Source organism: Lichenostomus cassidix, chromosome 2 (genome assembly GCF_008360975.1).
Source record: "Lichenostomus cassidix isolate B80296 chromosome 2, HeHo_3.0, whole genome shotgun sequence".
Taxonomy (NCBI): domain Eukaryota; kingdom Metazoa; phylum Chordata; class Aves; order Passeriformes; family Meliphagidae; genus Lichenostomus; species Lichenostomus cassidix.
In genome coordinates, this window is record NC_139482.1 from 33,369,508 (window position 1) to 33,396,267 (window position 26,760).

The 26,760-nt window shown below is 47.6% G+C and overlaps 2 protein-coding genes and 1 long non-coding RNA gene across 8 annotated transcripts in view; 1 reads left to right on the plus strand and 2 right to left on the minus strand.

Moving 5' to 3' along the window:
• Positions 1-104: 104 nt before the first annotated feature.
• Positions 105-26,760, minus strand: part of HOXA3 (homeobox A3) — a 45,050-nt gene continuing 18,394 nt past the window's right edge. The window contains exons 3-6 of one of the 6 annotated variants that reach the window (XM_085050988.1): positions 18,818-19,002; positions 15,024-15,105; positions 3,238-3,826; positions 105-1,771 (exon numbers count right to left, since the gene is read on the minus strand). In XM_085050988.1, coding sequence (XP_084907114.1) covers positions 1,002-1,771; positions 3,238-3,709 — 1,242 coding nt within the window. In that variant the 5' untranslated portion in view covers positions 3,710-3,826; positions 15,024-15,105; positions 18,818-19,002 and the 3' untranslated portion in view covers positions 105-1,001. Of the gene's footprint in view, positions 1,772-3,237; positions 3,827-4,747; positions 4,981-6,667; positions 7,291-7,315; positions 8,176-11,095; positions 11,380-15,023; positions 15,106-18,817; positions 19,003-26,760 lie in introns of those variants that run through there. The other 5 variants (XM_085050990.1, XM_085050991.1, XM_085050992.1 and 2 more) reach the window with 5 other exon arrangements.
• Positions 9,111-10,289, plus strand: LOC146441108 (uncharacterized). The gene is made up of 2 exons (XR_014849790.1): positions 9,111-9,188; positions 9,944-10,289. It is a non-coding gene; the product is annotated as an uncharacterized LOC146441108 (long non-coding RNA).
• HOXA4 (homeobox A4) lies at positions 20,456-22,904 on the minus strand. Its single transcript, XM_085050996.1, has 2 exons — positions 22,236-22,904; positions 20,456-21,735 (listed from the first exon to the last, which is right to left on the minus strand). The coding sequence occupies exons 1-2, from the start codon at positions 22,816-22,818 to the stop codon at positions 21,407-21,409; spliced, it is 912 nt and encodes a 303-aa protein (XP_084907122.1). The 5' UTR covers positions 22,819-22,904; the 3' UTR covers positions 20,456-21,406.

Genomic DNA, 26,760 nt, shown 5'->3' on the forward strand with positions numbered 1-26,760 from the left:
TGGGCGAGCAGATCCTCGTGTAAGTTTACAGACGAGTTTCCTAGCTCCCCACGTCATGAAGGCCTCTCCGTTCCCCTGAGCTGCGAAGAACATGTTCTTAACTCTTTATTATTCAGAATAAAAACTTTATTTTTTTTTCCAGAACGTGAGCAGCAAGGAATGTATAACTTTCAAAACAAATCTAGCCTTTTCAGCTTCACACGCTTTTTGCCTAGCTGGATGTTACAAGCATGAAGTATTCAAACCGTGATCTTTTTTCCCAGATTTTATTGCATCGTCATCATCATTATTATCACTATTTTTAATAAAAGGAGTTAATAGTTTCCTTTCAAATGATATTTCTAACGCGTGCCGATATGCCATCTAATATATGGCCTCCTGAATATTCAGGGTACAGATTTTTTTATATATATATAAATATGAACAAATGGGGATAAATAAAATTTTAAACACTTAGATTATTCAATGTTTGCGAAAAAAAAATATAAATAAATCTGAATGTTCACCAGCATACACACATTGAAAGACTTACACGTATTAATAATTGTCCAGGGAGTCCCTGTCCAAGCGCTTTTGATGTCTTTCTTGCTATTTAAAAGAAGTGCAATAAAAAAAATTGCTTCCCCGTGGGATCAATCATGTACGAACAAATTCACATTTAAGAATTCCTTTTATAGAAAATTTGTTCATATACCCTGTTTTGATAAAAGTGTAGAAGGTAAAGTATAAAGCCTCTGCATACTCCCAAAGTGAGACACAAGGCTACAGTTCAAGAAGATAAATATCCACTAGTGAAACTATAGAGCAATTCAAGCAACAAATATTGCTACGTCACATAAACTAGAAAACGCTTTTACGAAAGGAAACAAAACAAACCAAAACGAACAAAAGAAACGAGAAGGGAAGGGGAGGGCACATGTTGGGGGAAGGAGAGAGAAGGGAAGGGATGAGTACTTTCCAAAACTTGGGGGCTTGGTGTTCCTCTTAGTGGCTCCTGTCTCTTACAGGTGAGTGAGTTTGGGCGCTTCCTGAATTCTTCCCTGAGAAGGATGGTGAGCGGTAAGGTCTGTGTATGTTGGATGTGGATCACAAGGTCCATGGTGGTGATTGTTGGCCATTGGCCCAGCCCCGCTGTAGTCCATGTTGGCAGAGGGAGGATGAGGGAGATGAGTTAGACCAAAGATGGAAGGCCCAGAATTGGTCATGGTCTCCACGTAGTTGCCCCCTACATAGACGGGGCTTCCCTGTATATGTGGATTCCCATAACCGTTGCCTTGAAGAGGATGAGTATCATATTCAGGTGTCACAGCTGCTGTCCCCGTGTATCTCTTTTGAGGAGGTGGACAATTATTAAGAGGAGCAGTATACGATGCAGGGATGCCATAGGTGTTTTGATGAGGCTTGTTAAATGGTGGAGGCGACTGGGGCTCATAGGGGACACTGTTTACTAAAGAATGCATAGAGTTTAGGTATCCCCCAGCAGCTGGAGGGACAGGGCTTCTGCTTGGGGACTGTCCTCCTGAAGAGGTCATCATACCCTTGCCCTTTTGATCCTTTTTGTATTTCATTCTGCGGTTTTGAAACCAGATTTTGATCTGTCTTTCTGTGAGATTGAGCAAATTAGCCATTTCTACCCTTCGTGGCCTGCAAAGGTACCTATTGAAGTGGAACTCCTTTTCCAGTTCTACCAGCTGGGCACTTGTGTAAGCTGTACGGGCTCGCTTAGAGGAGGCTTGCCCTGGAGGGCTTTTATCACCAGCACAACTCTCACCTATGTAAATCACACAAAGAACACAATCAGCATGGCGAACCTACACATGGCAACATGAGAATATGGCCAACAACAAGGGCACTTGAAGAGTTCAGCTCCCCAAGGCCAGACAGATGCCCGTGCGTGCAATGAGTACTCCCCCATGGCATGAGCTCAGTTGCGCCAAGCTACAAGCCTCAAAAGACTTCCTTCACCTCATTAGTGTCACTGTATGACTATACTTGCTTCCTTTAAGAATGACAGCATGCAACATATCTTGAGCTCGGTATAAAGGAGCAAGGAGAGTTCAGGGAAACACAGTGAGGTTTAGAAACTCTGCAGGTGAACCAGTGGCTCTGCTAACAGAGGGATCAGGGTCTTCAAGAACTAGCTGTTCTCCATTGCTGTAAAGACCTGAAGCCCTCTTTTCTGAAAACCCATTTATATATGTGGATACATCAGCTACAAATGCCTGAAAGTCAGGTATCTACAATACAAAATTTTAACATATAAATGTAGAATTGTTAGTATAGTGTTTTATACCATGTCTAGGATATAGCATGAACATATGGTAGTGATTGGGAAGTATAATATGTATAAAGAACATACAGTAGCTAGGCTTGTATATAGGCATAGAAATATATTTAAATGTTGCTGCTTTTTAATAAAATAAATACATTCTATGGAAGGCTGTAAACAGCAGTGTTACCAAGACTTTAAAAAGCAGACTGGCAAAACATTTGCTAAAGTTTTGAACTCTATTTCCAAGGCACATTTAATTGAAAAAGAGGAAGTAGCCAGAATAAGCCCAACTTCTGGGCTTTGGAGCTAGCACTGGTGTTATCAGTTTGGGTTTCCTTGAGTAATAAAAGCGTTGATATACACTTCTATCCCTCAAATAATGTTTTATGGGCTGAAGTTTATAGCACTCCAGAATGATTTTTGTTTACCAGGCTTGTAACTTTGCCAATCAGCTTATTAAAAAAGGAAGAGGTTCTGACTGCATGCAGGGCATTGATCCTGCCTGCACATGATTATGAGCTATTTTATTCCCGTTACACTTCAGCAGAGATAGGTCACTGTCTTATTAATCTAACAGCACCATGCCAACAAAGTACTCGGGACAAGCCTCTGGCTTAAGGCCTGGGCTGCTCCACATTGACATGATTTACTGAAGGGGGGATTACCTAGGAAATGTGATAGATGCTGGAGGGCACAAGTGGTTCTGCCACTAGGAAGCAAAGCCAATTCAGACCCATTCTACAAGGCTGGGAAAGTTTTGCAATGAGTGTTTTTCACTGAGCTCCCCTCAGTGAATAAGCTGAGTGATGGCAAGCCCTTCCCAAAAGTTTAAGGGAGTCAACCCAGAGAGTAAAAAAGCCCCCACCTGCCCTCCCTGAAGTGAAGGTGGGTAAGACAGCCCTCCTCCCCACCAGATGCATAGTCCGCCCAGGAATACCCAGGGAGAGGGGGAGCATGTTTCATACCTGAACTGGAACTGCTGTTTTTCTGCTTTGTGTTTTGCCGAGACTCTTTCATCCACGGGAATATTTGTTTGGACACGGTGGGTGAGTTAAGAGCTGGGCTCTTGGTGGGGTTGGCCGGGGCAGGGTTGCTGCTGGCATTTTGAGATGGTGAGGCGGAGGACGGAGGTGGAGGTTGTGATTGCTGGGCTGGAGGCGGCTGCGGTGGAGCCTGCGGGTCAGCGAGGCTGGGGGGCTGGAGAGTCTGGCTGGGGAGGGTCCTCATGCAACTCTCACTGATGTCATTGGCCTTGTGGTGGGACACAGAGCTGCCGGGGGACTGGAGGGAGCACGCGGGGCGGTGGTACTCAGTTTCCACAAGTGATGAAGATGGAGGATATTGCTGCTGACTCGCATTATAAGTGAAACCATTTGCTCCTTGGTAGGGGTAGGCACCATAGATTGCAGAGCTGTCGTAGTAGGTCGCTTTTTGCATTTCGTTGTTTCCCAATATTTATTTCACAAACTGACAGGGTCTTGACACCCTTGGAGAATAACATTGGCACCCCTCTGTCACGTGGCGCTCTTCCTCCAATGGCCTCTCCGGGCAGACCTGGGGTGTGGGGAGAGCAGAGCAGGGTGAAGAAATGGTACAAATCCATCTTACTTTCAATAGCTAAGTGACATGAAAGCCATAAAAGAAAAAGTGGTCAGCAATATTTAGCAGCATGACTTGGCCTCAGGCGTGGAGCATTTCGATATAAAAGCTGCCTGGATTTACTGGCAGCTACAAATATGTGCTTTGCTGCACCGGGATAGGGTCTTTCTAGGTTTGGGGTTTTTTATTAATATTTCTTTCTTCTTAAGGAAGAGAGAAAGAGGGTTGATCTTTTATCACCAAAAGGCTGCTTTAATATCGGTCTCTGGGATAAGGGTGATAGAGGAATTGGGATGGAGCAAAGGGGTTGGGCTGTTACTTCTGTCCAAATCTGAGATCAAACCCTCTCCTTTAACCACTGTCGTTTTATTTTTAGCCTTTTTCTCCTGGTTACGGTTCTTCATACAACTTCAAAGAAATATATGAGATGGTTCCTGTCTACGTGTGGGAGGGAGCAGGAGCAAGGTGGAAAGGTTTCTTAGGCAGGGATATTTAAACAGCCCGAACCCAAGTGATGGATTTTAGCTTGTCTATTTTAGCTCGATAGGAAAATAAACAAAGCCAGCACCTTCTCCCCTCCGTGCCCGCACACCACCCCGAGCCACCCAGGTCAAGCAGCCTGGCAGCAGCGGTTTCTGCCCAGGCTAGCCCAGCCCGCCGCCCGCAGCGGCCCCCTCTCGGTCCCGGAGCGCGGCTTGGGCCGCCCCACGGAGCCCCTGAGCCTGCCTCCCACTCGCGAGTGGGTCTGGACCCTCAACTGCACCCTGCGCCGCGCAAAGCCCCTTCAGCGAGGCCAGCAGGGGCGGTCGTTAGTTTGTTTTTTTTCAGCAGTTATTTTCAAGACACTAACTTTTCGTGGAATCAGCCAGATCCTACCTGTTAAAACATGATGGATTGGGGGAAAAAAACACACCAGAAACCTGAAAAACCAGCGTTCATCTCCATGACCACGGCTTGAACTTTCCTTCCAACTTAGCGATAATAGGTTCTGTCTTGGAAACTGCTATGTAATTTGATGTATGAGGGTCACTTGGCTGGGGAGAGGGTGGACACAAACTCAGAGAATGCTTCTCCAGCCCGGGCGAATCTCCCCCCCCCCTCATTTTTTTTGTTACCCATCCTCCTTTCTTTCTGGGATTCCCCCCTCCCCATCCCCGCAACACCCCCCCTCCCCAATATTAAAGTCTACTCGTCACCTGCCTGAAAATAACCAATTAAAGAATCGCCAGTATTAATGAGAGAGGAGACCTGTGCATAACCTCCGATCTAGGAGGTGTTTCCACACGCACTCACATTGTTCTCAGAAATTGGAGTGTGGTCCTCACGGTCCCCCTACCCCCTTGCTGGCAAATAACCACGTATTTTCAGATCAGAAGAGCCTCTTTTCTTTTACCACTTTCCGTGTACTTAAGCAGCTGGATATTTCCCCCCCAAAACATCTAACGAGGACAAATGCTTAGGGGCGAAAAGCCTTACACAACACATGCACCAAACGAGCTCATTCTACGCCTTTCAAGTTATACAAGTTCTTAGAAAACAGTATTCCCTTTGTTAGATCGTAACAAAATGAAGGTAGCACACCTACAGCAGGGCGGTTACCCTGTTATTGCACTAATCAAGCTCTTCGGATGCTATTAAGCTAATAAGCCGATGGAGATCTGAGGCGCACACACAATTTCCAGCTCCTCACCTCTCCTACCCTATGCTATCGAGGCCTGGTGTGATTTTTCTCAATCCCTTTGAAAGAGAGACTATAGACACCACTGCCAGAGGAGAAGGAGGAAACAATCAGCCAGCGGTGATTTCACAAAGGCACCCGCCTTTCATGACCGCGACACCAAATATTTCACCTTCCTTCGGCCGCTGAGAAGTTTTGTGGCGCTGGCAGGACGGGCAGCGCGGGGCGAGGATGCGGGGTGCGCTGCTCCCGTAGCTGCCGGCCTGCAGACAATAGGCAGTTTTACTTGGAAGGCAAAATATTATTGAAGCTTCGGCCGTCTGCCAGCAAATAAAAAAATTAAAAAAAAACAGATCCCGAGTTTGGGTTCGCCAAGTTAATCACTTCCTACAAAGTTATAGAGAAGAGGGGGTAACCTGAGGAGTGCCCGGTCATTCCAGGAGAAAGTGGGAATAGCGGGATGAAGAGCGACAACGATCACGATTGCGTCTTAACGGGAGAGGGGAGAGGAGGTGGATTTACCACCCCAGCCGGTGCTTGGGAGGAGAACTCTCCTCTCCCCTTCGAAGACAAAAAGCCAGGTCTTACAAACACAAATGGGCCCCCAATCTTTCCAATGCCTGTTTTATCGGCTCCATCTCGGTTTGTGCAATACACGGCTCTGCACTATACCAACTTCTCTCCCCCCTCCCAGACAGACCAGAGACAGCAGATGAAAGATGCTTGGGGAGGCAAGTCCGTTTCTTTTCCCCCATTCCCCACTTCAACTCTCTCCTACCCTTTCCTTCCCTGAGCTTCCCCCCTTCCCAAGCACACCAGATCTTTGCCCTGTAACTCCCAACCGAGCCCCAAACTCTGACTCTAGGACGAAAAACCAGGCAGCCCCCCTGAAAGATTTCCTGAAAGATAAAGACAAAGTTGAGAGAAGGTGGGGGGTGGGGGGAAGAGAGGAGAGAGAGCTGCCTGAACACGAAGTGTAAGGGTATCAGTCACTGCCTGGAAGGAAGCCCCAGCTTGTGAACTCTTCTTGAACCGACATTTAAGTCTACGGTCATAAATCACTGGGACATAAACTCCGCCATTCACGACTGATAGCAGCGTACTTGTGGCCTGCTTACCTTAACTTCTGACGACTGAGGCGGAAGCCAGCATACTCTCTCTCTCTCTCTCCCTCTCTCTCTCTTTTTTTTTTTTTTGGAGGCGACACAACCCAGAGCGCAGGGGCTGTCTGCCCCAGCTCGATCCCAGTGGCCGCGGGGTGGGCACCGGCTCAGCTCATCCGCACCCGGCACCCCCCGGCCGGGAGGGGCGACTCCTGCCCCGCACGGGATGGGGTCTCTTGCTCCGGACACTCGCCTACCCCGCTCCCCTGCCGCTTCAGGCTGCGCACCCTACCCCGAGCCGGTCCCCGGCGTACCGGGCTCCCCCTGTGCGGGGCACGGAGGACGGGGATGTTTCCCAGGGCTGCTCTGGAAAGGGAAGGAGAGAGAGGGAAGGAGGAGGGGGGGCAGTTGGAGGGGAAAAAAGGAAAAAAAATTTAAAAAAGGAAGGAAGAAAGAAAGGCTGCCGCCTGGGGAAGCATGGGGCAGGGTGGGGGCTGGGGAGGGAGCGCAGGAGCACGGCAGTGAAGGAGTGCGGCCCCCCCGCACCCGGGCGTCACCGAAGTCCAGGAAAATTATGCTAATGAAGACAAACGGCGCTCACAAAGGGTCGCTCTCACCAGCCTCCAGGGTGCTGCTGTGGGGGTTTGAGTTTGTCCCTCTTACCGGTGGGCTTGGGGGGCAGCTGCAGAATAGCCCCTCCGCCGCTCCCCACGGCCGGGAGCCCCGCACAACCCTGGCTGAGTCCCGGGGAGGGGAGCAAAGCCCGGAGAGCCGGGGCTGGGTCCGGAGAGCCAACCGAAGCCCACCAGGATCCCCGCTCTGGGCAATGCTTTCAGAGCCACGCTGGAAATCATTAGAGTTACTAATTATTAACTCATGCATGCGTGAGCGCACACACACACACAGATGTACACACAGACACCCCCCTGCCCCCCTCAAATATCCCCAGCGCCCGGGACGGGCACAGAGGCGCTCACACACACACATGTGCTGCGCAGACGGGTCGGGGTGCCCGCAGCACCCCGTGGGGACGCGTGGGAGGGAGTCCCGCGTGGACACGGGCCCAGCGGCCCCACAGCTCGCCTGCGCCTTCTTTCCGTGGCACAGCTGGGGAAGGCGCTCCCCTCTTTCCTCAGCGCCACGGGGTTTGGGGGTGGTGGTGACCCCCAGTTCCCTGCAATAGAAGCACGGCAGCGACCGTGCAAACGAGAACTCAAACAAAGTTGCAGACCCTTCCCGTCTGGGAGAAGGTAACGGGGCTCTGGGCTCCGTGCAGTAAGAGGAGCCTCCGATTAAAATCTAGGTGTAAATTTGACGTTACTTCGTTAATTAAGGCATAAATATAACTAGCCCGTTTAAAGCACGAGGGAGCCCGGCGTCATCTTTAAACACAAACAAAGCGAGAGGGAAGCGAGAAATAAAAAGCACTATAAGGCTGGGGTGGCCTCTTACGCATACCAATGGTTTTTGTCATTTATGGCTATGCAAGATTTATGACTTCGTGCACCAAAGCTGTAAACAGAGCACTAAAACAGAAAACACTTGCTCCTTATGGCATAAGTGAGAAGGCACCACATGAAAGGGGAAGCGGCCAGCGTAGGAGGAGAGAAGAGGCAAAAATCCTTCGTATGCGTTTTGCTTCAAACAATCCTGTGAATGTTGCTTTGGAAGAAAAAAAAAAAGTCTTTTTAGTCAATAATCAACCCCACACTTTCTTCTGAAACTGCTGATCCGCCATTCGCCCACTTGCCCGGCCAAATACTGAGAGGCAGCGCTGCGCCCCGACGGAGCCCCCCGGACTGGCGAGGAGGATTTGGACAGGGAGAAAATGATGGGGACTACCGAGACCTCCGGACACCGGGGAGCCTGCCGGTTTGGGGAGCCCCGCAGAAAGCTGGGCGAGTTTTTCCTGAGAGCGCGTTTCAACTTGGGAGCCATTTCCAGCGGGATGTTCTGACTAAATGTCTGTATTTAAGAACGGAGAACGGGAAGCGGGGGGAGGTTTTTTAAAAAATGAAAGGATATGTAAGGACTTCAATCGTGAGAACCGAAGTGGTTCATAGGAATATTGAAGTGTTTCTTCCATTCATCTTACTGCCTGCAAAGAGTATTTTGCGAGATTTCTCCAATTAGTCCCGTTTCCCCACGCCCCCTCTCTCCCCAAAGAGGTAATTTTAAACATGAGAAGATGATTATTTTTTTTTTATGTCTCCTATGATGTCGGGATAAGTGTCCCAACGCACGGATCCCCGCTGCTTTTATCTGTCTTTCCCTCCCAGAGGCCGAATATTTTCTTTCTGCTCCATTCCGCGGAGAGAGATAGGGCTCAGCTCGGGGAGGGACGGGCAGTGTTTGGGGCTGATTTCTGAGTCAGAAATGACCTGCCTTTTCTCCCCGAAGAGTCCCACTCTGTGGCACTGCCTCCCCTCCCTCCCCCCACCTCCCCCGAATTACTATTTTCCGAATAAAATAATGCCTGTAAAGCGCCTTGTCCTTGGATGCCCCGAAATGGAAGCAGGCAGCACCATAATTCAAGGTTGGTTCTGGGGGATCTCTTAGAGGTGAAATAGCAAGGCAGGGAGTTGAGGGAGAAGGGGGTCAATTCTGGAAGTGGTGCCTGCCCAAATCGTTAGAGAGTTAGAAGGGGATATCAGCTGAATTAGAGATGGACTGGACAATCGAAGGAAGCCGTGATCAATATAAATTGTTGTTAATATTTTCTAGCACTACAGAGGCAATGCACTCTTCGCTATTTGCTCAACAGACTGAAGTTATTTACACAACTCGCCGAAATCCCCCTCTCCTCGAGAACTCTTTTTGCTTTCTTTTACTCTAGAGCAGGACTTATTATTTATGAGTGTTTTAACTGGGTCAATATGCATCCAAACTGGGTCATAAATCAGAGGAAAGGCTGCCAAGTAATTTAGCTGCAATTAAAGCTTGGATTTTATTTTTGAGGCACACTTTGGCTCATTTCAAAATACAGCAACGCCAATCTTAGTTTTTAGACACACAGATGGGAGCGAAACAGCTCTCCTTCCCTTGCTGAAGGAGAGACACCGTGCTTCAGCATGGCGAGAAGGGGAAATAAAATTTATTTGGGTCAGTTCTGCTTTGAGAGCGGCTTTAAAGAGCAGGAAAAGTGAGACCATCCCAAACATCACCCTGAAGGTCCCTGCAGAATGGCCGAGAATAGCTCCGAGTGGAAATAACCTATTTTTTGTTGTTTTCAGCTGAGTTTCTATCATCGTTCACTTTTCTTCCTCTTTTTCTCTCTTTCTGACCCCTTAGAAGACGAGCAATTACAAACACCGTGTAACTGGACACAAAATGGTTCAACAGGAATAGGCGAGAGGCGCGGAGCGAAGTGGAGGAAAGCGAGTCCCAGTGCTCCAACCTTTCCCAAAGCCGGGGCACACCGGGGAAATAGGGTTTCATAAAGGTTTTTGTCCTCTTTGGATAGCCGAGTAATATTTCATTTTTGTTATTTAAAGTGCATCGTTCATATATATCTATGCATTCATATTGATAAGTATATGTAAATACTCACATATTTGTATATAAGGATATATCTATATTTATGTAAGCGATGGCATGGATATGAATTTAGGACTAATATATGTTTTCCTAGAAGATACTTTCCACTCCTCTACTTTTTATTCTCGCTTTCCAGATCCCCATTCAGAGAGACAGAAAAAAACACCACATTTTCAAGGCTGATTTATTGTTAAAAGCCGTAGTTGGCTCTTGGTTCAGCTCCTTCTTACCGCCGAGAAATAAAGAGGAGCGCCTTGGCTCATTTGGGAAGGGGAAGCTTTGCCATAGAGCTGAGCACTCGTGCAGCGCTCCGTGCACAATAAACAAAGTACCACTAAAGCATCATAAATAAAATGGCAGCACGATCGCACAGTCATCGATTTACGGAGCGGCAGCGGCCGAACAAACACCCATAAAACAACAACCGTCGCCGCACACTCGAGCACGACCCCGACCGAGGAGCATCACACACCCCCCACATCGTTTTCTGCGACTTGCCCAAATACATAAATAAATAAACACGCAAACACACAAATAAAATACTAGAATAAAATTAAGGGGGAAAATATTCAAACACGACAATAAAAGAGGCTTCCTATCTCTAGCCGGTCATAAATAATGGTAAGATGGCAATCGAGGGGCTGTAGCAGAGGCAGCTGGCCATCAACAGCAGTGTGGGATCTCTATGGAGAAAAATAAATAAAGAAGCAAACTCTCTCTGCTCTGCTCGCTGCGAGGGTAGAGTTGAATATTTACCACAGCAAATTGAAACAAAGGGGGAAGCAGCCTGGCTCCGGGTGCACACACACCCGCACGCACACACACGCACTCACTCCAGCCTCTGCTACTGACCTTTGCCTCGAACAGCAATAACTCACCACATAAATGAACAATCAACGGAAATACCTTAAAATAAAATCCATCCTTTCTAACGAAGCATTTCGTCCTCTCGGCTCGACAATAACCTTTCCATAAGGAACGAAAGCTGTCAGCGAAATGACCAGCTCTTGTGGGGATGGTGATGGGGGCAGGAGAGAAAAAAAAAAATAATAGAAAGCAGTGCTTGCTCTGAACAGAAACTGGAAAAGCGTAATCGCAGACGGAGCCAGACCGGGTCTCCACTCCAAATGCCACAATAATGCGCTGTATTATGTGCTCACGTGGTCATACGTCAACTTAAATCCTTTTATTTGAAATAGGGAATCATTGAAGGAACAGGATTTCTTAGCGCGAGCCTTCTCTTTTTAAAGTCTTAACCCAATATGTTAAAGAAGAGTTTTAAGGGAGGGGAAAAAAAGCTAAGAGATGCAGATGACTATGGGAAGAGATTGGTCTGATTCTCTTTCCTCCCACACCAATATTTCTTTACACAAAGCCCATTGGAAGGTAAGAGGAATTCTTATAATGCTGCGCTTTGATACTTAGCCTAATTAACCGGCATTTGTTCCCCAGGCCCGCCACTCTGCTCCTCGTCGCATGTCCTCTGCAACCCCCGAAGAAAGCCCAAATCTTAATGCTAATATTTCCAGCCCCCTTCTAAACGGGACGATTACCAGCCTTCCCCCCACCCCCAGCTGCCTCTACCCTGCCATTGTACAGGGCTTGCTCAACTCCCACACGCTACATCAGGGCTCCTGTAGAAACTAAAAAGACCTATAATTACCTGACAAAGGCAAAAAAGAGTCTCTTCTAAGAGGCTAGTTGATTTTTGTCCTCGTAACACACTATGAAGAATACACCTTCCTTCACTGGCGTGCCTCTGAATTTTGCAAAATCTTTTGGGACCTTGCTGTTAAACCTGTGCTTACGCATTTCCTATACAGCTAGTTTGAGTGATGCACAAAATTATAGGTTTCTAATGTTGAAAAAAAAAAAAAATGGGGAGGGGGAGCTCTTTGCCGAAGGGGAAAAACTTAAGCAAAAAAGAAAAGAGCAAAATTCTATGTGGCCCCTGAACCAGGCAGCTTCGCCTATGTGTGAACCCATCACATCTTCCCTGTAAGATTGTTTAACTTGTGCTATTGACACAATAAGCTAAACAAACAAAAGAAACCCTCCACTCACACAACTTTTCTGGAAGGAGTCAAAGTAAATCAGATAGTTCATGCTTTTTACGTGCTCCTAGTTCAGTTCTGTGACTCCAGCATTGTGTCTCATCATGTATACACCCTTGCCTAAGTCTTCCAGCCATCTCCCATGAGCTCAAAGAAGCTAACTACATATCCCCTCTTACTGTTTCACCTGCACTTCATTGAACAGAAAGGAAGGAGTTTTCTTTTTAAAGGTGACTTTTAGTGTTATGGCCAAGCCTCATTATGCTCTCCCCTGGATTGTAAAAGTGGGCCACTGGAATGTAACCCCATTCGTAACAGTGCAGAGTAGCGGAATTGCAACAAAGTCAGCATGACGTTACAACAGCAGAAAACTTTGCAATTTTTCACATGGAAGCGACTAAGCTAGTAGCAGGGTGTACAAACATTATCCCTCACTAAGAACTGGAATAAAAACTACAGACTTTTAAAAAAGAGAGAGCATTAGGCACACTCGACATACCCGAATCTGTAACTATCAGCATGCCTGGTAACTCCACAGCTCTCATGCTTATTGTAAACCAGGGCCGATATTCGCTTTAGGTGGATTCACTGCTCTTTTAAATTTGGTGCCTTTACATCTCATAGAAGAAACACATAGAGAAGTTCTTCTGCAACAATGAAACTGAAATTAATGGGGAATGGAGCAGATGTTGAAAAAAGCAAAGCAAGTCTTTCTTGGGGCTGTTATAAAAAGTTATCGACTGCTTTGCGTCAAAAGTAGAAAGATGGCTTTAGGAGTTACAGTCCTGAGCAAATAGAAACTACAAAAGCAATAAATCACAATCATAAGTCATCTGAAATGCCTTAACGCTAGCTGTGGCTATTGGCTTCAAAACCCTGTTTCTGTGAACATCTTTATTAGTATTAATGGTCAAGTTAATCCTAAAACTACTGTTTAACAATTAACTTGGTGTATATAGCGGGGAAACTAATTAATTCTTGAGAAAAGTAACTTCTTGACGTGTGAATACCTTTCTCAGGGTGTGCTTTGGGGAGGCAGAAGGGGGAGTCTGCCTAACTTTGCGCTGCCCTGAATTGCAGCTGAAAATTATTCCTTTCGGCCGAATTTGGAAAAAGTTTTCTTTGCTCTTGCAGCGGGATTACGGGGTTTCAGATACAAATTCAAATGATCTTGCGAGTCGCAGGCGCTAGACTTCCCCCGCCACCCCATTTATTGCTTTGTTCCTATTCCTGGCCACTCAACGTTGTGTTTTATTACCTTGATGATTTGAAGACCAGAAAGACTGTTTCTAGTAGAAAAATGTGGAGTTTATCAGTAGGTCTGCTACTGATTTTTCTGTGCTTTATACACATGGCTTCGAGCTGAGCTGAAATTCCAGTCTCAGTAACAACAAACAGATCTGACTCATAACGTGCCTTCATTAAGGGAGACCCTTTGTGCCCATTCTGGCATTAATAGCCACTCTTAGCATTAATGCTATTTAAAGTTGCCTTCATTATAATAAGATTTAGAATTTTTACTGTGCTTCAAGTTTACTTTTATGCCAGTTGTTAAGAGGTATGCCCATCACTCCCATGTGGAGACGAAATGGGAAGCACCGTGCGATTATAACTACTTATTTTCTCGCTACCTCGAAAGATTTGCAATCTGCTGGGGTGCAGAGCTGTTTACCTACATCCGTGCGTCTGATAAAGTTGGTCTTTGATCATTTCCAAGCAGATAAAAAGAGCAGCGTTATCAACTCAACTGTGCCCTTGTGTGAGAAGTTCTGCTCAGAGTCAGCTGAGTCTGCCGATGTTGGGTCCGTTAAGGAATCCCAAATATCTCTGCACGCAATGCTGTGGGTACATGCCACCGGAGGAAGGTTCCTTCGTACCGTGTTTTCGCTTTCAATTTCCGAACACAAGCGTGAATAGACATTTGCAGCGCCTTTTTGTAGTTAAGAGTTAAGCAGCTCATTAAGCCGACACAAAGAGCCCTTGTAGTCCTGTAATTTATGGCCGCTTTTAAAAGGTAGTAAAATACACTAATTGTACATCAACATCCAAAAAGAAGCAGGTAAACCTAGCAGGAATTTAAGCTAATTCTATGTAATCCTCCCCTCTCGACGGCCGGCATAAAAAAAATTGTCACTATGGAAAGCATTTCATTTCTCCTGCCAAAGGACCAAGCACACCAAGGACTTCAGCAACTCCGAACCACCAAACACCGACCTCCACTCAATGCAAAGCAGGCCAGGAAGGACCTGAAATACCAGAAATTTACTCCCGAACCATTCTGTTGTATGCAGGCAGACAAAAATCAGGTTTTCTAACATCCCCACATGCACTTCTCGTTTGCAGGACTGGCTGCGGAACTCCTCTTGGAGGAGGCGAACAGACAAGCCGCGATGAGCAGCCATTCAACACCGAACTGGCTCCAACCCTTTCTCCCTCGCCTGGTGCCTGTGATTTGGGAAGGAGCTAAGAACGGACAAAGAAATTCTCTAACTCTTTCGCTCTTCAGATGACTTTGCGTCCTTCCTGTCCCCAATGCCTTTATAAGGATGGCGATCACTCAGGTCCCGTACACTTCTTTGTCTGCCCAGACACGCGCATTCACCACCCACGGAAGATGAATAGAGCCAATCCAGGAAAAAAAATTCCAGCTAGGTTAAATATTTATCGCAACAACAACAAAATCTCATTCCCGCAGTCTTGTTCTTCATGCAGGTACCAGGCAAATCTCATTCTTACAGCTGCCACCGGCGCAAAAGCAGCGGCCGCTGCCCGGCTCTTACCTCCTCCAGCTGCGCAGGGTCGGGCTGAGGAGTTCCCAGCTTCTTCCACCGCCCCGGCCGAGCGGCTTCTTTTCGGGGCTCCCTGTAAACAAGCAACAAACAGTGCCTTACCGGGGAGTGCAGGGGGAGGTATTTTGCTCCTTCATTGGTAATACATGGTTTGCCGGGTGCGCTGGGAGAGCCCGGAGAGGGGCGGGCGGGGATGGAGCGGGCTCGGGTTCCCGCGAGGAGCGTGGATTCCCACCCGGGTGAAGAGCACGGGGAACTGAGAAATAAAAGCGTGCAGTTGTTTTGGTTGGGTTTTTTTTTTCCTTATTTTTTTTCCCGTAGACAGCTATGCCTTCTGTCTCCAAGTGTTTGGAAATATTGTCATTCCTAACTCTTGTTACATGAATGTCTGCTTTATTTTCCTCTGGGAAACCTTTGTTTAGGATCATTTAATCAAGAACAGACATTAAACACAAGTCGTGGTGTTCATCTCTGCTGAATAAAACTAGGAAAGGGTTCCAGTTTAAATGCGGGGCGTATTGTGGTTGGGCTTTTATTCAAACGGTTAGCCGGGGCCCAATCCTGCCACCACAAGCTCAGGAAGAGACTAACAATTGACCTCAGTGAAGCGGGATCGGGCCCAAACGCTTTGGGAAGGAAAAAAAAAAAAAAAGAAAAAAAAAAAAAGAAGAAGAAAAAAACAACATCGCTGGAAGCCATTGACGGAGGGGCAAAAGCTGGACTGCTTCTTTTCCCCTAAAATAAACAATATTCCACAGTCCAAAAAGACAATAGTCAGATTATTTACATGCCACTTACTGAATCATTTTTACATATGAATTTGTCAGATATAATAATGTACCCCTGTATTCAGTCTTGCTAATAAAACCCATCTAACGCATCTTACAATCGTCAGTAAATGTAAATGCTAATAATTAAATAACACCGTTCTTGCTGAAGGGTGTTATCTGAGCCCTGGAAATATTAAGTCTGTCTTGGGAGAACTTTTCGAGCAGATACTTTGCTTCGGTAATTTAGTAGTTCCGTAATTACGCTAATAATTTTAAATTTGGTGTTGAACTCCAGTCTACATAAAACCATGCAATAATAGCCTACTAAACTGTTTATTGCTGTCTCATAAATTTGCGAGGGCTGACTGTTAAAATCTACTGGCAAACACGAAAGAAAATGGAAAGTCCGAACTGCAATCACGGAGCCCGGGTGCTGCTTCTTGGGGTTATCCTTAGCGCTACCTTTCCCTCCAGTCGGCTTCAGCACAGGGGGAACCCCCTGGCATTTTAGGCTCAAAGTCGTACCTCAGCCGTTTTGATCCCTAATCAATAATCATGTTACAAACAGCAATAATCATCGATCAAGCGTGTCGTGACTGGGTTGTCCCACTCGTGTTAAATATGGAGCGTGTATCTGAAAATGGTGCCAGCGACTTTCTGTTTATTTTGGAGCTATTAGGTCACGCTACCATATTTTACACTGCCACGGTTCTTTAAAGTATGCTGTTTCTTGAAAGAGTTGCTAAGTAGCAATAAAGCACTTTACAAAAACTATGATTTTTTTTTTTTTAATTTGTTGTTATCCCAGACTCTAATACTCATTGCGGCACTCTAAGTTCGTACATAAATCGTTCAGACTAATGAGTCATAAAGAAATTCGCCCATGACTTTTCCTTCGCAATGCTCACTGCCTTTCCATTGCTTTTTTGGCCCTGTATTAAGAGACGGTGATTTATTAACGCCAGGAAAATTGAACAAAGCAGGTCCTCCTGCACTGTGGCACCCAGCCTTCCACAGTGTGAATTAGAACATTATCAAGTGTGTTTGCCTCCGTAACACTTAATCACCAAAAGCCGTAATGTGACCACAAGGCAGCTAAAACAAAGATTTAACATTTCTAAATATTAAACTTGTTAAGTAAATGCTCAGCAGACAAAGCAAGCACAAACAATTAAAGTCATCAAGCTAGAAACACACACTACCTACTTACCAACACAGACCCTATTGCTTGCTTAAGAAGTTTAGAATCTTTCAAGATAAATCAGGTGGGTTTTTTTAAAAAAAGAAAAAAAAAGAAAAGAAAGAAAGGAAGAAAGAAAGAAAGAGAAACAAACTCCAGTAATAAGGAGTTGAGTTTCACTTCTTGAGAGAATCACTCCTAGTGAGGACTGACGGCCACAGATCCATTCCTGACTATCTGCATTAATTATTTAATGAGTCACGTGACCCTAAAGATTAAAATTTCAATATCTCCCCCAGAACAGACGCAACACCTTTATCTGCGAGCGCAGGGATGCTCGCACTTGGGTCCCCTAATCTCTGCTGGCTTTGACAGCTCCTCAGTTTCCAGGGAGAGCTGTGGGGCATTATTAACAAGGGTTTGTCCCGTTCTGCACAGAGAGCTGGGTCAGCTTTGCACCCTCCCCCCCCCCACACCAAATGAATCAGTTGAACGCAGATCGTCATTGTCTGCAGCGGGGAGGGGGCTCTGTGCGCTGCTGGCAGGGGGACGGGAGAGCATCAGGGCGGCATTCCCCGGGCCGTCTTCCACGGGTGAGTGCTGCCTGTCCGCGGGCCCGGGCGGAGCCAGTAGGGCTGCCCGGGGCCGGAGGGAGGCGGCCGCGGAGCTTCCCCTGCCCACGCGGGGAGCCCTGACCCCACCGGGACCCGCGTGGGCAGGGCTTGGGCGCCCGCGCAGTACCGCGCCGGAGGGGACAGCCCTGGAGCGACACCCCGGGGTCCCACCCCGCCGCGGCCCGGCCAGGCCGTGAGGCTGCGGACACGGCAAGAGCCTCCGCCTCCTCGGGGACGTGACGTGCGGGTCCCGCGGCCGCGCCGCCCGGCCGGCTCGGGCGGAGGTGCGGGAACGGCGGGCGAGCCCGGGGCTGCCCCGGTACGGCCCCGATGTGAGGCGGGGGGCCGGGGGGAGCTGGAGTTTCATGGCAAGCCTGTCAGAATCTCCGCCTGTGTGAGGGCTCCCCCATTCCTTCCTCGTTTACAAACACTGGGCAAGAAGACCTAGGACTGCAAGCACTCGGAGAGGGGAGGGGAGGCGTGTGAAGAAAGAAAAGGAAAAAGAAAAAGAAAGGAGGAAAAATAAAAGAGGGGGGAAAAAGAAAAGAAAGAAAAAATCCTAGCATTGCGTAATCCCCCAATGCAGGATGGCCCTGGTTATTAAATACCACAAGGCGCTTGTCACAGTTCAGTTCCTCGTGTAATGAAACACCAGGTATAGCAAGAGCTTGCAGGAGAAACGAGGAGGGGGATCTTGGAAGAGGAGCATTTTTCTTGGTGGGTGGAGGGGAGGTGGGTGCCGGGGTTAACCGAGTGGCGTTCCCTGCGGACAGCAAATTGACTCCGAGGTGATTTGGTCTTTCTTTGAAATATTGACACACTTCCACTTCCAACGTTTTGGGCTGCTCTCGCCTTTGTGGCCAGAGCAGATAAACCCCGTGTGTGAGAGACACCGGGAGAGCGAGAGAGAGGGAGGGAGGAAGAGACATTTAGGTCCAAGTGCCGGGTTAAAAAGAATACTGTCTTTAAAGGTCAAGGGTTTGAAGGGTCAGTCTGCTCCTCTAAAAAAAACAATTAATGGGATAGAAAATTTGTCCTCTCGGTGAACTCCTGGTTGCCTTAGCAAAGGGAGCACAATGCGAGAATTTAAACTGGACGATGTAATTTTTAAAGTTATTGTAAAGACGGGCGGTATTGGCCAGGGAGCAGAGGGCTCCCGCCCGGGAACAGCATTCTGCTCCCAGCAAAGCCAGAGGGGGAAGAGAGGGAAGGAGAATTTACCTTAAACGATGATAATCTGCCATGGGGTATTTTGCAGTCCGCAGTGCAATCTCCAGCAAGAGAGTGTACATTTTTTTAGCAGACAGCCAAGATGCTGTGTCTTTATACATGACCACTTTTTTTTTCCCCCAGGAAAATCCTTTGCGTCTTCACAGACTTTTCCAAGAGAATGCCTTTCAGAACCGCTGTTGAATTACAAAGAAGTATTTATTGTAGGAGGTGATTAATGATTCTCGCTAAAATTGCTATTTGCAGCGTGATTTCATTTCTCTTTACAATGGGAGCAAACCAGGTTTATAGGCATAGGCTGCACACTAAAGAAATCCTGCACTGCCAGTTAATATGTTTCAGCTGGAATTTTGCTCAGTTGTGCAAATTTTGGCTCTAAATATATTAACGGATTCTCAAGCAGTAAACCAAATGAAGAGTTATACGCTAGTGGATAATAGTTACCTCACATTCAGCTATATTTTCTCCCCTTTATAAGGAGGCAGCTGGCGATTCAGGATTTAGTAAACAGCGATATATGAACAGAAGTGTGCTTTTCAGGCCTGCTCCTTGGTCAGGTATGGAGACAACAGTGTTTGCTGAGGGTATTTACAGCCACCACCTCCCTGATGCTGAGCGTGCTCTGCCAGTGGCACATTACATTTTTCGCTGGGATGGTCTGTATTCCATGGCTAGGCAGGGATGCTGGCACCACCTTTGGGGCCTGGTGCTCCCTCAGCCAGGGGTGATGATGCCCTGGTCCTGGCGGCCTCACTTGCGCGAAGACAAGCGCTGATTCCAACAATCCATCTTGTATGTATTTGGGTAAGTAAATAAATAAGTGTTGGCCTTCAGGCCTTCCCTGGAAGATTTACTAGCACTTGAGCTCCTTTCCAAGACTTTTCCTACCCAGCTCAGTGCTACACCGTGTTGTGAAAGCCCCAAGCAAGGCTCTCTGTTAGCAGCACTGCTTTGCCTGAACTCCTTAGCTGCCTGGAAGCAGCAAGATGCACGGCCTGAGATGGAACCAGTTGAATCCCATTTTGCCACAGTAGTTGTGACAATCTCGGTCAAATAAGCCTCTTGAGTTGTATCCAAATTCATGTGCCTGCCGAGGCTTTCTCAACACATTTCGAAATAATCTTAAAACCGAAATAAAAGGAAATAGAAACAGAAAAGGCAGTTTAAAAAGAAAACTTTAGGTTACTATTCATGTATTCCCCTTAAACAGTGCTAGCTAGCTAAGAAGTCATAATCGGAAGAAATGAACAAATAAATCACGACTGGCTAAAAATTTAAAGTGTTACCACAGCATGGGAGCTTATTGGCTCCCAGAAGAAGCACAGTTTCTCTTGTATCGCAGCTAAAAACAGTTGCATGGCCAGCGGTGGAGTCAGGCTCATTCTGTCTAAATCAGCTAAAGAGAGCACCACTCACCTATACAATGAAGCAAGACCTTCCCTCGTCCTACAACGCAGTTTTTTCCCAGGCAGACAAGTAGGAGTCAGGAGGTTTTTCACTACATTTAAAATAACCATTACCTTATTGACAAGATGAATCCAAGTTAAAACAATGCATTAAACCGTTGTTTTCCATTCCTGACGCCAACATCAGCCAAGCACAAGGTGGATGAAACAGCACGTAGTGGACTTGTGTTTCAAGCGTTTAATTCTTTTGTACAGAATAATCTTTATTACTAGCATTTGGCACTGTTATACATTACACCAAAAATCCACAAATTGTACATGGACCCAAACTATTAGACGGTGCCAAATATGAAGACAGCAACAGCCTTTATAGCAATATTTCTTTAAATAAATGCAATAGGGAATGTGGAGAAAAACTAATAGGTCACAGCTACTGAGGGGGCTACACTTAAAACCAGTTAAGTTACCTTTGATACATAAAACATTTCCCTTTAGACAGCATAAGGGGACTTTTTCATAAGTCTTTAACCTCTCGTGGACGTGTTAATTCTCTCTCCCGTGTTGGTCTGTGTGTGTATACGTGCCTGTGCACCATCACACACACAAACAGGCACACAGGAATCCATGAACATATCACAAAACAGCGCTATTCAAGTCAATGCCTTACACAAGTGTCTCACGAGCTCTTTGCTTTGTTTTAAATGTTTTTTTTATTTTTAAAGTGTTCCCTAAAAAAAAAAAAAAAAAAAAAAAAAAAAAAAAGAAAAAAATTTTTTAAAAAAGAAAAAATTAAAAAAAAAAAAAAAGAAAAAGAGTCCGTCTTAGGTACAGAGAATTCGTCCATGACAGCATCCAGCCCTCTCTTATACCGAGGGCAAGAGAGCGTTTCCATAAATAGAAAAAAATGATGGGCATGGAACCATTATCTATATACAATGTAGACAATCGTCCGGGTTTTGGTTTAAACATGTGCCCGCTCTTGGACACGTCTCGTCTTCCTTTTCTGCTCCTGCTTTGTTTTACACAGTTTGGTCCAAAAGGCCAGCCTCCACCTCGAGGCAGCTTGAAAACCCCAACAGATAGGTAAATATATATATATTAAAAACAAAACAAAACAAAAAACCTCAAAAAACAACAACAACAACAACAAAAATACTCAAACCAAAAACCGTATTTATAGAGCGGCTGCGTTGGGTGTAGCCCCATCGAGCGGATGGGGGTGGCCCTGTGTCTGTGCTTTGGACTGCTGGCTCAGTGTGGACTGGTTTGAGGAACGCATCTTTGTGTTAGGCAGTTTATGGTCTTTCTTCCACTTCATGCGCCTGTTCTGGAACCAGATTTTGACCTGGCGCTCGGAGAGGCAGAGGGTGTGAGCGATCTCGATGCGTCGCCTTCTGGTCAGGTAGCGGTTGAAGTGAAACTCCTTCTCCAGCTCCAGGACCTGCTGTCTGGTGTAGGCAGTGCGAGACCTCTTGGGCTCCCCTCCGTTGTAATTGGGATTGACTGAAACGTGCACACACGGGCACACACATACACACGCGGAAGGGAAAGAAGGAGAGGGGAAGCGATGGAACATAATCATTATATAATAACTTGACACCGGGTTCACATAAGATACATAAACGGCAAGAAAAATTGTTTCACAGCCTATCGACAGTGGGGACAATCGAGGAGCAATAAAAAATGGTGATGGGCATTTGGGTTAGAAGAAAAGCTTCAAAGACACATGGCCCAGAGCCACTGCAGGGCAATTAAATTTATGGGGGCTATAATTACTGCCCTAACAGTTTGGCGTCTCGTAAATCTTTTGATAAAGGACCCCGGATACAAAAGGTTTCTCACTTTTTTTTTTTTTTTTTTCCTTTTTACTATTAGGAAACTCGGAGGGAGAAGGAGGGAAAAAAAGCCCCACACGCAACGACCCATCCCGGCCCCGGGAGCACCCTCCCCCCTTCCCTCCTTTGCAGGCGCATCCCCACCTCCCCCTGGCAAGGGCAACTCACCCGTGCTCACATGGATCTTCTTCATCCAGGGGTAGACCACCGGCTCCTTCCCCTTCAACCCGGGCAGGCTCTTGTCGGGCAGCAGCGGACAGGCGGGCCCGGTGCCGGCCCCGGCGGCGGGGGCCGCTTCGCAGCGGCGCTGCAGGGCATGGCCTGGGAGCAGGGGCTGGGGCGGGCCGGGGTGGCCCTTGGCGGGCGGCGGCGGCGAGGCGCCCGGGGGCGGCTGCTCGGGGCCCGGGGCGGCGCTGCCGGCGCTGCTGTAGCTGTAGGGCGCCTGGGGGTAGGAGGGTGCCTGCGCGGGGTAGAGCGCCTCGGGAGGCGGCCCCGGCGGCCCCGGCGGCGCCGCGGGAGCCTGGTAGCCCGGTTCCCGGCGCGGCCGCGGGAAGTACTCGGGTAGCGCCGGGCCCGGGTGCGCGGCGTGCAGGTGCGGCGGCGGCGGCGGCGGCGGGGCGTGCGGGTGCGAGTGGTGCGGGTGGTAGCTGGCGGAGCTGCCGGCGCTGCCGCTGTGCTGCGTGTATTCCTCGCAGGGAGGGAATTTGGGCTCGATGTAGTTGGAGTTTATCAAAAACGAACTCATGGTCATTAATTTGTGAAGTGCAAAAATACTAATTTTTCTCGCGTTGTCGTTTTTCTGGGCTCGGCGAGGCCCCTCCCCTTCCCCCCCCCTTCCCTCCCTTCCCTCCCTCTCCCCCTCCCGCTGCTGTCAAGTGCTCGCCGCTGCCAAAGTTTGGGCCTCCAGCCCTTCCCCCCCCCCTTCCCCGCTGCACTCCCCTCCCTTCCTCTCTTCCCACCCCTGGAGCGCCTACAACACACACAAACACACACCCGCGCACACACACACCCGCACCCCCCGCCGCCCCGCCACCACCTGACCGCCAGCGCCAATTACCGCGCGGGGCCGCGGACCCCGGATCAGGAAATGGAAGAGGGACGAGCGGCCGCAGGGCAGCTCCGTGTCCGCGGACCCTCCGCGGGGACCGCGCCTCCCCCACGGGCGGCGGCTGCCTGGCGAGGGAGCGCCCCGCGTCCGCTCCTCACCAGCATCCCCGGCTCCTCCCGCCCGCCGACCCGGGCCGCGTCCAGCAGTCGCGGTGTCAAGCGAGATAAAACTAATCCGGCTTTGACAGTCTCCCACCCACCCCGCCCGCCCCGGCACTTTTTGTGTCTTCGTTCTCCCGTGGGAGACTGTAGGAAGCGGGGCGAGGAAGCTGAGTGCAGCCCAGCTGCGTGATCCAGAGGGAGGCAGGCATTGCACAAGGCGTTGCACAATCCTTTTAAACAAGCCCATCTCCAAACGCCGGGGCTGCGCGCAGGCAGAGGGCGGCAGCGGCTGCCGGGCACAGGCCACCGGCCGCCCTCCGGGGTCTGTCCTCAGCGCCCTGCCGCTGCGGACCGCGGGCAGCCGCGAGCTCCAGGGACAGCCCTTGGCGTCTTTGAAGCTGTGCTAATTGGAGGAATAGATGCAAAAGTTAGAAGGAAGGTCGCGGGGAGGCCCAGGAGTGTCCTCGAGGGGCTGGCGGGGTGTGAGGCATAGAGCGAGCCTGAAAATAACGGGGAACAGAGGGGGAAGGGAGAGGGAAAGATGGACACGACGGTATCAAATACTTCCTACCGGAGATTACAGGGCTCACTGTGAGCATCCCTCCCCGCGGAGAAGAGCTTTCTGAACTACGAATTTAAGTCCGTTGGTTTGGTATGGCTTGTCTTAGGTTTATTTCTTAATTTTCACTTCCATGAGAAATCGCTAGCGCCTTCGCAGAAGTAACTCGCAAACCCTGGTGTAGGAGGGAGAGGGCACTCGGGCACATCTACGTTGCTAAAACTGAGACTGTTAACGGTATTTGCAGCTCAGGGGGAAAAGAGGCAACCGCCCTGACCTTAGGTAATTGAAATTTGATGGTTAAACTAATTACGCTCTTATTCTAAGGGGGGAAAAAATACTTATTGAACATCAGCTAGTCTACTGCTCTTGGAGTAGGCGCGAACTTTTCGGATTCTTTTTTCGTCTTTACAGGAAAGCGTATAAACACATAGAAATATTTACCGCACCCTTAGAGAATATAATTGCTGAGTGGCTAATCTCATCTGCTGGTGTGGGAAAATACTTCCAATATATCAAGCGCAAATATGATACGGTTTAGATCTTGCCCTCCTAAAGATATTGCATTAACAGTTACCCTGGTTTAAATTCAGATTATTGTCTTTTGCAGTTTTATAGATAATGGATACATGCAATAAAATTCTATTTGAATATATATTCTATCTAACAAGACACACATCGTATCGATTATATTTTATCCACAGACACACAGGCACGCACATTGCATGCGGCTTGTAATATGTTAGAACATTTCCAGCACTTGGGTATACTGGGGTACTTATCTAAACAATCACTCATTTCCTCCTACTATCGAATGTCTAATTTGTAAAGAGAGTTAAAACACATTTACTTACTCATTTTCAACAGCACATCTATGGAACTCTAACTGGAGTAATAGATAAGTTTCTCTATTTACTCTGCGTGGAGAGGAAGTGTGGTTACACACACGCGGTTACACACAGAGACAGCCGCAACTGCTCAACAGCACACATTTGACAGAAAAGGGGAGATTGTTTTATTTATATTCAAAACAACAACAACAACAACAAAACAACAGTAACCCATCTCCTAAAAGGAAAAAAGCTCCCATCTCCATGACTGTAGAAAATAAAAGATTGCCAAAGTCCACCACGATAGCATTTTCCCGGTCTAAAGAGATACATGCACACACACAGACGCATACATACAAATACCTGCCGGCTAGCACCAGATGAATTACACTGGGGTATCGTAAATATTATCCTCGGCATAAGTCCTGAGGCACTATGGCCGGAGCACTACAGCGGGCTGCCGTGTTCCCACGCCACAGCAAAACACAACGAAAAGTGCTGTCTCGGTTTGTAAGCTCAGCGCTATATTGGGAGAGTTGACCGAGCTCTGCTTCATATTATTTACTGTGATTAGATCTCAAAGTTTCACCGTGCCTCTTTCTACAGCGGGGCTCTGGCTCTTGGTTACAGAGAGAAGGACTCAATTTTGTATGCGAGTGTAAATCTGCAAGGTGACCTGAGCTGCTCAGCTCAAGTCTGGTTTTTTCGTGTGGTTCTATTAGTCTGCGAAGATGTGCTGAGGCAGGACCTCCAAAAGGCCTGTTCCGTGTCTTTGTGGTTTTGTTATCATAAACAAGAACCCAGCCAAGACCACCAAGTGTTATCTTGCACACGGCCATTTCGACATTTTACTGCAAGATTTATGGCTGTAATAAACAATCTCAAACCCTTTTTTTCCCCACTACTTCCCTTTAACAAACTTATACCATCACCCTAAGTCTTCAAAGAAAGAAAAGGATAGGACAAAACAGGCCAGCTCCCTTATTTTTCCAGAAGGACCAAAGGCTCGATTTCACTGGAGAAGGAGACTTCAATCAATTAATAAAGAAGCTAGAGTTTCCTGGCCGAGGCTGGCCGAGAATGGAATGGGGGCAACACTGGAATTAAGTTGAGAGGGATAGAGTAAATTTTCATGCACCAAGAAGAGGCAACTCAATACATACCGAAAGAGAGGGAAAAGGGGGATCCCTCTTTTTCTGGTGGAACAGACAAACACTCCTGCTACTCTCCATATACGCAGTTAAAACGTAATTACCACGAAAGAGAAAACAACAATAACAACAGCAATAATAATAATAATAGTAATAGTAATAGTAGTAATAATAATAATAATAATAATAATTCAAGTCAACCTCTCGCCGTGCCCGGGCATCCTCCACCGAGAGCGGTAGGAGGAGGAAGAATCTCACTAGCAGCCTGGCTTGACTTTGATTTGAACCATTTTGAATATATTTAGCCCCAGCTTTCCCCTCTTGAATGCGAGGCTGTCCCAAGTTTCAAAGTGACCGAAAAGTGACACCGTGTGCATTTTGTTTCTTATTAATCTTACACATTGACAGTCTTTGTTAAATAACAAGGCGTGCCCTTCACCAGGCGACATTTTCATATTTGTTAGACGCGGTGACCTGAAGTTCACCTCGGCCTTGGACTTAGTTTTTCTAAAAGGTCTATAACAGTGTCTTTTAGATAGCAGGGTGCTTTGCCCAGGTCACTACTTCTAAGGGAAAAATAAGAAAAAAATCGAGGGAAAATGTAAACGTTATGGAATGTATCGGCTGTATTCCTTTCTTTGTTCCTGGGAATGACAGAGCCCCGAGGCTGCTCTTGCCTCTGCGGACGAGAGGTCCTTCCCGATGGGCGCTGCCGGGGCAATGTTGGCATTTTTGCCCCAAGTTCAGCGTTTGGTAAAAGCTGTGGTTTCCCTGGCACTGAGGCTCCTCTAAACAACGGGATAGTTGGCGGGATTTGCTCACTCTGTCCTGGCGCGCTTAAATAAACACACGTAAAATGTGATTTGTGCCCGGATTTTAAATGAATGGTCTTTTGAGCAGACCTTCCACGCCAGAGAGCAGCGTGCTGAATGCAGAGAGTGAAA